The sequence below is a fragment of the Aquarana catesbeiana genome, linkage group LG11 (genome assembly GCF_042186555.1).
Source record: "Aquarana catesbeiana isolate 2022-GZ linkage group LG11, ASM4218655v1, whole genome shotgun sequence".
Classification (NCBI taxonomy): domain Eukaryota; kingdom Metazoa; phylum Chordata; class Amphibia; order Anura; family Ranidae; genus Aquarana; species Aquarana catesbeiana.
The window spans coordinates 234,349,138-234,361,991 of NC_133334.1; the positions used below are offsets into that span (position 1 = coordinate 234,349,138).

At 39.1% G+C, this 12,854-nt stretch overlaps 1 protein-coding gene across 2 annotated transcripts in view; it reads right to left on the reverse strand.

Moving 5' to 3' along the window:
* CPNE2 (copine 2) overlaps positions 1-12,854 on the reverse strand; it is a 180,902-nt gene that overhangs the window by 55,642 nt on the left and 112,406 nt on the right. For both annotated transcript variants that reach the window (XM_073605522.1, XM_073605524.1), the window contains exon 10: positions 2,660-2,719. In XM_073605522.1, the coding sequence (XP_073461623.1) occupies positions 2,660-2,719 (60 nt within the window). The remainder of the gene's footprint in view (positions 1-2,659; positions 2,720-12,854) is intronic.

Below are 12,854 nucleotides of genomic sequence, written 5' to 3' on the forward strand. Positions count from 1 at the left end.
TGCACAGTCTACTTGCCTTTAGTAAAATCAACCCCACTATTTGTCTTTAGTAAATCATCCTATTGCAGGGTGATTCTGAAGAAGGACCTTCTTTGCAGGATCACCAGGTGTCATTTTAATGAAAGTTGCAAATGTAAAACTATTACAAATGACTTTTGAAATGACCTTAACATTTTAAAGCTTATATGAGAATTTAGTACGGTAATTGGGTTTACATATACTCTAATTTACAATCTCCACCTTGCAGAAGGTAGTGAATGATTCTATTATATACCAGATGTGATTCTAAGTATTTGTATTCGGAAGGTACAGTAACACTTTGAAAATCCATTGTTCCTAATGTACAAGTTAGATAAGTCTCAAAAGACATGTTAACATTTGAGTTATTTGTAAAACATCACATCTATTATCTGTAATCTAACCTTATCTGAAATGATATATAACCTATCGTGTAATTGAGAACAAGACAGAAATTCTAATGCTCGTTTGATCTGTCATGCACTGTTACAACCCAAATACATTATTTAGAGGTAAAATTAGTGAATACCAGCATCAGCAGTTTTAGAATGGCTTTCAAAGCCGTATCACATGTACAAAGAGGACAACCGCATTTCACATTGTCTAAGAAAAGAACATTACGCAATGTTTTGGTGCTAAAAAGCAGGTTTAGGGAGATCACAATACAGAGAGGATCAATACTGTGAATTAGCAGGACAGAAACCGAATACAGCATAGATGCACTCTATGACACCGGCCACTAGGGAATGATGATTAGCAATACCTGCTTGTTGCTAATAACTATTTCCCCAATTTATAGGATGACCCCCCCCCACCTTATGATCAAGCAACACTTAATCCTAACTCTAGAGTCACCTTTATAATAACTGTATATGTACCAGTATTCAAGCCAGTATGATGGAGACCTAAGTACCTGTTATCAGTATGTTTAAGGACTGCCAGGCAAGATTCTATTAGGGCTGTGCTCTCATACTTCATACATAAATTCTAAGCGGGAAATCTTTCATGCATTTCTGTTATATGACAATGAACACAAGTTTTACTATTCTAACAGCAACTGTCTAACTTGTTGACCTGGAATTACCAAACTTTTTGGAGTTGATTCATTAAAGGACTATGGGACATTCTAAGCTTCTGAAGAACTGAAGCTCACCTCCAGGCAAATTGTTTTAGTTGCGTATAGAGTGTGGAACAGTTGACATCTTGGTCAAATTATTATTTACGTGTAACTCCATTTTGGAAATTTTGCTTAATTTCTTGTTCATTGGGGTGCTGACGTCACCTGGGCAGGAAGGCACACAACTATAAAAAGATTATCAAAAGTTCTAACCCTTTTCCAGTCTACTAACCCATCTTGATTCTACATTCTGTTTTTCCTCACTAGAGATTTCTCATCAATTTGTGTCCCAACAAAATAAGTGCACAGACAGCAATGAAATCTAAAAAAAAAAAAATCACCGATCTTTACCATACTGTCTCGGCTCAATAAGAAGATATAATGGCTGCTTGGCCAATGGTGGTGCTGTCATATATCAATTACTAGAAAAAGCCAGCACACTATGTGCAAATGCAACATAACTGAGGTCCCATACGAGACATGACCAATGACAGAAGTTCCCTTTTTCAAAGTGATGTACAGAACAAAGTTGTTCTAGGTTTAACTTTAGTGAATATGGCTAAGCTGTGATCAATTCAGTCATGCAATAGTGCAAGCAAAACTCCTATTCTTTTGTTAATTTCCCGTACACATAATTAGGCATTCAAAATGAAAAAGCTTAACCTTATTCACTAAGCTGAATGAATGCTGTCTACTTATTCTGACTCTAGTGATTGGAATAGTGCAGGGTTTCTCAAGCAGGGTTCCTCCAGAGGTTACTAGGGGTTCCTTGAGCAATGAACAATTTCTGTCTCTGAGATAAGTTCCCACTGATGCCATTGATCTTTTTAGCAATCTATAAAGGGGTAATTCTTCCCAATGACCACAAGTGTAAGGAGCATTCTTCCCACTGACCGTCACATAAATGTATCATGAGTTATAGATCTCAGGAAACCCCTGCTAAAAATTACTAGAAAGGACAGTTATTTCAATGGTTCCTCTGTGTTGAAAAGATTGCGAAAGGCTGTAATAGTGACTATCCCTCTCTGAGGCCTCCAAGTCTAGCTTGAATATAACAGAGACAATCTTCATCAGATACCTGAACTCACCAAACTCCTAAAATTCACAAATGTCTTTATTGTATGCAGAACACTGAGGCAATACAATAAGATGCTGTAGATTTAATATAGAAGTGGTTTAGATAATCAAAAATTAGTATTGGCTTTCATGCCCCAGTATGTGTCTTGAGAGGAAGAAGGATTAGAGAAGCCCACACAAAAGAAAAAGGAAATTACCTCATAAGAAGGGGGGAGGAAATACAGAAAATAACACGCAATACAAAAAATCGCCACAAAGTGGGTGGCAGCATAACCAAAAACAATTACCAGAAAACAGTGTAGGCTATATACAGATATAACTGCATTTTCTATATACTGCAGAGGCAGCACACTACTCCTTTAGTAAATCAATCCCATGACAATAAGGGATGTCCAGTATATCTGTATAGCCAGGATGGTTACACAAAGAGCAGTATTCAGTACTTACTGTAAACATTAACTGGCATCCTCCTAGTATGTAGTCAAGGAAGGTATAATCTCTTGTGATCTACCAAGAAGAAAATAATTATACTTTTACAAAACAAAGTATCCAGGTTAAATACGTCTTAGTTATTAATGAGTGTATCCTATTTAAGATACAAGGCTCAATTCACAAAGCTAACAAAGTATCCTTCATTTCAAAAACAGTTATTTTTAGTTCAAAGAGTAAGAGTAATATTTTAGAGTCCAAAGAGTTTTTCTTCTATTCTCCCCTTCTTCCCCTCCCCTTCCCCCCCCCCCCTTCTTTCCATTCCCCGTTCCCCCCTATGCCTCCCTCCCCCTTTTTACTTCCCTCCTCACTCTCCTCCCCGTTCCCTCCCCCTTTTCTTTCTCCTCCTCCCTCATTCTTGTCCCCCCCCTCCCCTCCTATTTTTTCTTCCTCCCCTCCTTCTTCCCCCCCTCCCCCCTTCCCCCCTTTCTCCCCCCCTCCCCCCCCTTCCTTTTCTCCCTCCCCTCCTCCTTATCACTTTTTTCTCCCTCTCTTTTTCTTCCCTCTTATCTTTCCCTCACGATCTTTCCAATTATTGAAAAACTATATTAATACTCATTATCCAATTTTATTTACTTTTATTTTTGCATACAATAGTTTACCTTGCCAAAAAACTCCCCTTGTTCGCCCCCGAGGGAACGCCTCACAAGTGCCGTCCTAGCCCTAAGGGGCATTGGTTGGTGAGTGCAAATATAAAATTTGATTAACTACTCCAATGCCATGTTCTTTATCATACATTATTTGGTTTATTATTATGTATTTGTAATGTTGACTATTTCACTTTGTAGAAGTTGTACTAAGACGCCTCCTGAAGAAGCGGCTTGACCGCGAAACTTTCGAGGTCACGTTCATAAGTACTCAAATTCTGCCTTCACTTACCCTTGCGGGCGCTTTAAACTGTTATCCCAATCAACATTATATTGAAATTTGTCTTCACTGTATTGTTGTTAATCTATATTATGTCTATATATAGATTTTTTAATATGTCTACTTTTTGAATAAATTGAAATTTTATCTACTTTGTATGTGTTTATGAGGTAACGTAATAGTCCACAACCATTTTTCTGGATGAGGTAGGACTTAATTGGAGAAGTCCTGGTCATTCCCTCTCCAATTTTTCCCAATAATCCTCGAAGGATGATGGTACCCACTAATTCTATACCTTTCTTTGTTTAACCCAGTGGCATTTACTTTATAAGAGTTCAAAGAGTATTGGAAATTACAATCACATATCGGAAAATATAGTGACTTAGACTGGTGCTAAAACTTCAGATTATTCCTTTCATGTTGCTGATGAATGAGGGAACTGGATTGTCTGCTGTAGAGAACTCAAGTAGTTCCTGCTATAGACAATGTTTTACTTGTATGGGTTGCCATGTTTTCCAGATAGAAGCCCCAATGTTTTAACAGATTAGAAGTCAATTTTTGCTCTTCATTATTACAAAAATGATCTCTAGTGTGACATGGACCAAAATGGATAAAAAAATGACAGCAGTATACAACAGTATAGAAAAAGCCAATGTTTGCATACATTAAAAGAAGAAGGAACTGTCCTTTGGAAGGCCATCACCCCTTGGATGAAAAAAAAAAATACTCTTAGACTATAAGTAAGTCCTTCCTTTCAATTTTTGTTTCACAGGGTCCCCTCCTTGAGGAAACTTTATAAGGTTTATGTCACACTAATGATCCCATTGATGGCAGGAGGTCAATGCAGGAAGTGAAAACACTCACCTACAGTGAGGGAAAAAAAGTATTTGATCCCTTGCTGATTTTGTATGTTTTCCCACTGACAAAGAAATTACCAGTCTATTATGTTCTATGGGATTAAGGTCTGGAGACTGGCTAGGCCACTTCAGGACCTTAATGTGCTTCTTCTTGAGCCACTTCTTTGTTGCCTTGGCCGTGAGTTTTGGATCATTGCCATGCTGGATTACCCATCCACGACCCATTTTCAATGCCCTGGCTGAGGGAAGGAAGTTCTCACCCAAGATTTGACAGTACATGGCTCCGTCCATCATCCTTATGATGCGGTGAAGTTGTCCTGTCCCCTTAGCAGAAAAACACCCCCAAAGCATAATATTTCCATCTCCACGTATGATGGTGGGGTTGGTGATCTTGGGGTCATAGGCAGCATTCCTCCTCCAAACACGACGAGTTGAGTTGATGCCAAAGAGCTCGATTTTGGTCTCATCTGACCACAACACTTTCACCCATTTCTCCTCTGAATCATTCAGATGTTCATTAGCAAACTTCAGACAGCCTGTATGTGTGCTTTCTTGAGCAGGGGGACCTTGCGGGCACTGCAGGATTTCTGTCCATAACCACGTAGTGTGTTACCAATTGTTTTCATGATGACTATGGTACCAGCTGCTGTTAAATCATTGGAAAAATTGTAGTTCTGGGCTTATTCCTCACCGTTCTCATGACCATTGAAACTCCACAAGGTGAGATCTTGCATGGAGCCCCAGACCGAGGGAGATTGACAGTTATTTGTGTTTCTTTCATTTGCGTAAAATCACACCAACTGTTGTCACCCTCTCATGCTTGGCGATGGTCTTGTAGCCCATTACAGCCTTGTGTAGGTCTACAATCTTGTCCCTGACATCCTTGGACAGCTCTTTGGTCTTGGCCATAGTGGAGAGATTGGAATCTGATTGATTGCTTCTGTGGACAGGTGTCTTTTATATAGGTAACAAGGTGAGATTAGGAGCACTCCCTTTAAGAGAGCTCCTAATATCAGCTCATTACCTGTATAGAAGAAACCTGGGAGCCAGAAATCTTGCTGATTGATAAGGGATCAAATTCCTGTTTTCACTCATTAAAATGCAAATCAATTTATAACTTTTTTGAAATGTGTTTTTCTGGATATTTTTGTTGTTATTCTGTCTCTTACTGTTAAAATAAACCTATGGTAATGTGAGTCCTAATGCTCCCTCCTAACTCACTTCCCACCACTGCACCTCAGACACAAAGAAAGAGCTAAATCTAAAGCTGCCACTTTAAATAATCAGAATATTATACATAGTGTTTCTCTGTATGCAAACGGATAACTTGGTGACACAAAGTGAACACAGTGGCGCTAGTGCTTAAAAATCTATAAATATCCAAAATTAAACCAAATAATAAACACCACACATATATATCACATAAATGCCCACCCAGTGACAAGTGAAAAAAACATAAATAACATAAATAATTCAGACACTGCTAGAAAACAAACAACAGTCCTTTTAAATGTTGACTTTCTATTCTTTTCTTTTCTTCAACTTCCACCACACCCAAGTGTTTGGTGATCCCACTCCCTATGGTAATCCACTCACCGAATCCTAATGCCCACACTCTCGTGTTAGGGCTTAAAAGCTTGTTAACCACATCACACGGGTCACATCGGCAGATCACAATGTCAGAATCATGTGCAGGGATCGTTCCATATGTGAAATATAAAGAATACTCCAATAGTGCAAAAACGTTTACAAATTTATTAAAAGCACTCAAAATCTTCAGTATCAAACTCACGTATAACAAGTGTCAAATACGCAGATAAAAACTTCCACAGCAAATCGATCTTCACAGCACAGCAACAAACGCATATAGATCAGCCACTTAATGAGTTGTGGTCACGGCAGACCCGAGTTGTGCAGGCGTCAGACTATCTCTCTCACCTACTCCCCGGCGCCTCCCCGCTCTATCGATGTGTCACTTCCTCATACGATGCGGCAGCGTCACTCGTCATTGGTGGGGTACGTCACACAGCCACGCCCCGACATGTTTCGTCATACACCGACGTAATCATGGGATTAGCTGTATGGTGTGACGCTCGTTCCTTTTATCTCCTCCCTCAATCACCTGACTAGCGAAGCATCGTCGCGCCTGCGCACATCTCGTGTCCCCGCAGCCACAAAATCTTCATTATTACAAGCCGGCATTAGATGTACATCATGCACACCACTCCGCCCTTCCAAAGTAGCTTATATCATGGGCATAAGATATAGCATCCCTTGCCACTAATGCAGTGTTAGTGTAACTCCACACTCGTGACTGCAACTACTCTGCATAAGTGATGAGCATCCATAAATGATATAGATACCAACACTCTACTCGTTACACTGCTAAACAGGGTGATTGATTCCCCTACTCTGTACAGCATGATATAACATGCAATGCTATAATGCTATAATAATGCAAATAATAATAAAACAACACTTTGAAATATTAAATAAAATTATTATAAAAATAATATATAAAAATCTAAAAAAATGTATTTATCATTGAGCACTAACAATAACACAGTCAATTACCGATCATTAAAAGTATGCGAATAACTGAATGGGCGGTTTCTTCTAATATTTTTCTCATCATATAGTCAAACATTATATACCTATATTTTTCTAAGTTACCTGGTAAAGATCACGAGGAGGGTCTCTAATCTCACTGACCTTATAGGGGATGTGCAAATATGTCTTCCTGGATTCTCGGGATCATCCCAGTGACCCGAAGATCCACCACCACCCGTGCTCCCTAATCCGTCCCTTACCTCCTCTTTACACCTACTTCTTAATCCAATCTAAAAGTGCCTGTTGTGTGTGATCCCTTATGTCAAACCTACAACAAACTTAAATAATATAATTTAATACACCTCAAATCACCCATAGATTAACCCTTAAGATATCATTATGTGTGAATCTCCTATTACAAACACCAACTGCGCTGGAAAACAGCACAGTTGCTCAAAGTGTAGATTCCCATATTCACCATACTACTATGGGAATATGAAACAAAATATACATAACACACTAATGTGTACAAACAAAATCCGTGAACCTATATAAATATTTCCAAAATTATGCAAATATATAGTACCAAACCTTAAGTGCAAAACCGGGTGCGACCCAATAATGCCACATCATAATCCCTAATTTCTATTCCACCCAAAACATACCCCATATTTGCTCATCACCCACTACCTTCCCCCCACATATATAGGTAAAAATGGGTTCAAAAGTACCCTATGTTTCAACCAGATACACCCCTAAACCAAATCATAGTAGAGGTGTCAGTTATGATGACAGGTATTCGCTGACACCTTATATTATTTATAGGCATCAAGTCTAATAAGCCTAAAATCCTTCCTGAAGTTCTTTAAAAATCATTTATAAAGCAATTCAAGTCTAGTTCGATGTTTAACCCTCTAGATGTCAGACATTTAAAGAGGAATACCCATTTGGTTTCCCTTTGACATAAATCCCTCACCCTGTTTGACCCTCTCCAGGTTGGATGCACTACATCAATGCAACAAAACTGTAGCAGTGATGCATCCCGCTGATGTTTATCTCTAAAGTGCAACGAGACACTGTGGTATTTGTACCCTTTTTTTTATATTAGTCAGATGTTCTGCTATCCTAATTTTCAATAATCTTTTGGTTCTTCCTACATAAAATAGGCCGCACGGGCACCACATAAGATACACCACATGAGAGGAGTTACAGGTGATGAATTCCCTTATTTCAAATGTTTCTCCATCTCTATTAGTAACATTCATTACCCCTCTGTGGCTGGTTCTAACCGTTCTGCAACAAACGCATTTCCTACAACAATAGAAACCTCTAAAATCTATTTTTAAAGCCCTTGGAGGATCCAAGATCTTTTTAACTATCTGGTCTCCAAAATTTGGGGCTTTCCTATAGATAAATTTTGGTTGTTGCGGTAGTATCTCTCCTAAATGCCTGTCCTTACAAAGAATGTGCCGGTGTTTTTGGTATATACTCTCAATATCCTTATACTGACAGTGGAAGCCCGAGATAAAACTTAATTGGTGTTGATTAATGGGGTCTGGGAGCTCTCTCTTCTGGAGACACTGACTTCTGGGGACCTCTGCCACCTCCTGTATTAATTCATCCAGTTTTTTATCACTGTAGCCTTTCTGTACAAACTTGCCTTTAAGGACGTTGGCCTGCTCTAAATAGTCTTCCACCGACTATTTAGAGCAGGCCAACGTCCTTAAAGGCAAGTTTGTACAGAAAGGCTACAGTGATAAAAAACTGACGGTTAGAACCAGCCACAGAGGGGTAATGAATGTTACTAATAGAGATGGAGACACATTTGAAATAAGGGAATTCATCACCTGTAACTCCTCTCATGTGGTGTATCTTATGTGGTGCCCGTGCGGCCTATTTTATGTAGGAAGAACCAAAAGATTATTGAAAATTAGGATAGCAGAACATCTGACTAATATAAAAAATGGGTACAAATACCACAGTGTCTCGTTGCACTTTAGAGATAAACATCAGCGGGATGCATCTTTCCTCAAGTTTTGTGGCATTGATGTAGTGCATCCAACCTGGAGAGGGTCAAACAGGGGTGAGGTATTTATGTCAAAGGGAAACCAAATGGATATTCCTCTTTAAATGTCTGACACCTAGAGGGTTAAACATCGAACTAGACTTGAATTGCTTTATAAATGATTTTTAAAGAACTTCAGGAAGGATTTTAGGCTTAATAGGCTTGATGCCTATAAATAATATAAGGTGTCAGCGAATACCTGTCATCATAACTGACACCTCTACTATGATTTGGTTTAGGGGTGTATCTGGTTGAAACATAGGGAACTTTTGAACCCATCTTTACCTATATATGTGGGGGGAAGGTAGTGGGTGATGAGCGAATATTTATTTATATAGGTTCACGGATTTTGTTTGTACTCATTAGTGTGTTATGTATATTTTGTTTCATATTCCCATAGTAGTATGGTGAATATGGGAATCTACACTTTGAGCAACTGTGCTGTTTTCCAGCGCAGTTGGTGTTTGTAATAGGAGATTCACACATAATTATATCTTAAGGGTTAATCTATGGGTGATTTGAGGTGTATTAAATTATATTATTTAAGTTTGTTGTGGGTTTGACATAAGGGATCACACACAACAGGCACTTTTAGATTGGATTAAGAAGTAGGTGTAAAGAGGAGGTAAGGGACGGATTAGGGAGCACGGGTGGTGGTGGATCTTCGGGTCACTGGGATGATCCCGAGAATCCAGGAAGACATATTTGCACATCCCCTATAAGGTCAGTGAGATTAGAGACCCTCCTCGTGATCTTTACCAGGTAACTTAGAAAAATATAGGTATATAATGTTTGACTATATGATGAGAAAAATATTAGAAGAAACCGCCCATTCAGTTATTCGCATACTTTTAATGATCGGTAATTGACTGTGTTATTGTTAGTGCTCAATGATAAATACATTTTTTTAGATTTTTATATATTATTTTTATAATAATTTTATTTAATATTTCAAAGTGTTGTTTTATTATTATTTGCAATATTATAGCATTATAGCATTGCATGTTATATCATGCTGTACAGAGTAGGGGAATCAATCACCCTGTTTAGCAGTGTAACGAGTAGAGTGTTGGTATCTATATCATTTATGGATGCTCATCACTTATGCAGAGTAGTTGCAGTCACGAGTGTGGAGTTACACTAACACTGCATTAGTGGCAAGGGATGCTATATCTTATGCCCATGATATAAGCTACTTTGGAAGGGCGGAGTGGTGTGCATGATGTACATCTAATGCCGGCTTGTAATAATGAAGATTTTGTGGCTGCGGGGACACGAGATGTGTGCAGGCGCGTCGATGCTTCGCTAGTCAGGTGATGGAGGGAGGAGATAAAAGGAACGAGCGTCACACCATACAGCCAATCCCATGATTAAGTCGGTGTATGACGAAACATGTTGGGGCGTGGCTGTGTGACGTACCCCACCAATGACGAGTGACAATGCCGCATCGTATGAGGAAGTGACACATCGATAGAGCGGGGAGGCGCCGGGGAGTAGGTGAGAGAGATAGTCTGACGCCTGCACAACTCGGGTCTGCCGTGACCACAACTCATTAAGTGGCTGATCTATATGCGTTTGTTGTTGTGCTGTGAAGATCGATTTGCTGTGGAAGTTTTTATCTGCGTATTTGACACTTGTTATATGTGAGTTTGATACTGAAGATTTTGAGTGCTTTTAATAAATTTGTAAACGTTTTTGCACTATTGGAGTATTCTTTATATTTCACATATGGAACGATCCCTGCACATGATTCTGACATTGTGATCTGCCGATGTGACCCGTGTGATGTGGTCAACAAGCTTTTAAGCCCTAACACGAGAGTGTGGGCATTAGGATTCGGTGAGTGGATTACCATAGGGAGTGGGATCACCAAACACTTGGGTGTGGTGGAAGTTGAAGAAAAGAAAAGAATAGAAAGTCAACATTTAAAAGGACTGTTGTTTGTTTTCTAGCAGTGTCTGAATTATTTATGTTATTTATGTTTTTTTCACTTGTCACTGGGTGGGCATTTATTTATGTGATATACATGTGTGGTGCTTATTATTTGGTTTAATTTTGGATATTTATAGATTTTTAAGCACTAGCGCCACTGTGTTCACTTTGTGTCACCAAGTTATCCATTTGCATACAGAGAAACACTATGTATAAAATAAACCTACCATTTAAATTAAAGACTGATCATTTCTTTGTCAGTCGGCAAATGTACAAAATCAGCAGGGGATCAAATACTTTTTTTCCCTCACTGTACTTGCATGTGCTGATCCCTCACTGGCTGCAGAACTGAAGAAGCACTCTCTCACCGCTGGTCTTGCAGCGTTATCACCAGCGAGGGATTGATAGTTTGCTGTTAAAACCATTAAGAGTGTGACACATTCAAAGCAGTTGTGTGCTTCCCTTTAGTTTATAGCGATCTGGTCAATGGCGTATTCTTGCTAATGATCTCTAGTGTGACATGGACCAAAAAGGATAAAAAAATGACAGCAGTATACAACAGTACTGAAAAAAGCCAATGTTTGCAGATATTAAAAGAAGAAGGAACTGTCCTTTGGAAGGCCATCACCCCTTGGATTAAAAAAAAAAAAATACTCTTAGACCATAAGTAAGTTCTCTCTTTCAATTTTTGTTTCACAGGGTCCCCTCCTTGAGGAAACTTTATAAGAGAAGCGTTACTTCCCATATAATAAATGCAGCCAAACCTTTAATCCCTAGGTTCTGCAAACAGACCACTTGTCCCACACTCTTAGATTGAAACAGGGAAGTAGATACTATTATGAAGGCGGAACGCTGGGTATATATGGTCAAAAAACATCAGAAGAAATTTAAAGACGTGAGGACAGGCTTGATGTACTACTCTGCTGAGATTCCAGATGACTAATTATTTCCCTATGTGATGTATAGCAGCTTAATTTATTTAATTACTCAATCCCCAATTTCTCCACCCTGGTGTTAGCTGGATAAGTTGTTGTTTTCTTTTCTTTTCATTCTCTAAAAGGATATTCCTTTTGTTTAGTCATTTGTATGGTAGTGTATTTTACCAGTTGTACACTGTATAAGGTCTGTCCAGGGGTGTTGACAATATTTTGGATGATATCTAGACTATACCTGGACCTTGTTTATTTTGCCGCTATCATTTTAAATTGACCTGCTGTACATTATTTGTGCTTGAAATATGCTTTGGATAATGCACTGGGCTGGTGCGCCCTCCTTTAGAACTTTGTCAACAGATTAATGTACCTGTTGTAAACAAATACATGAATCTGGGGTATGCCCTGCATGTGGAGGTGCACTGAGGCTGGATAGTCCATACAGACAGTGCAGCGGCAGGGAAGTTTTGAAGCTGGGTGGGTGGAGTCTGACGGGGAATCACAGTTCTAGTGCCCCATCAGGTTTGTTCCTCTTATGATTAATAATTGGCAGTGGGCAGATCCTTAGCCAACAGACAGCCTGCAATTGCCTATAGAAGAATCTGCCCACTGCCTGCTTTTAATAAACAAGGAGCTTATGGGGAACTAGTGTCTTATCTTCCCTATCAGTTTCTGCAAACTATTACTGTCACTGGGTCTTAGGTGGTTGTCGGTTGGGAAGTCAACAGCATCCTTAACAACCAATGACAGGTAGGATGGGGAGGAGTTAGTAGCGGCATGCCACATGCACGCTGCCTGTCTCTGCATGACAACTTAAAGTTAGTCTCAATTACCTTCAGTTTCATCATCTACAAATTAAAGGTAATTATTTTTGAATTAAGAGCATTATTAGCGCCATTTTGTAATAGTGACGCTACTAATACTTGAATCTGATGCACATGCTGATAAGG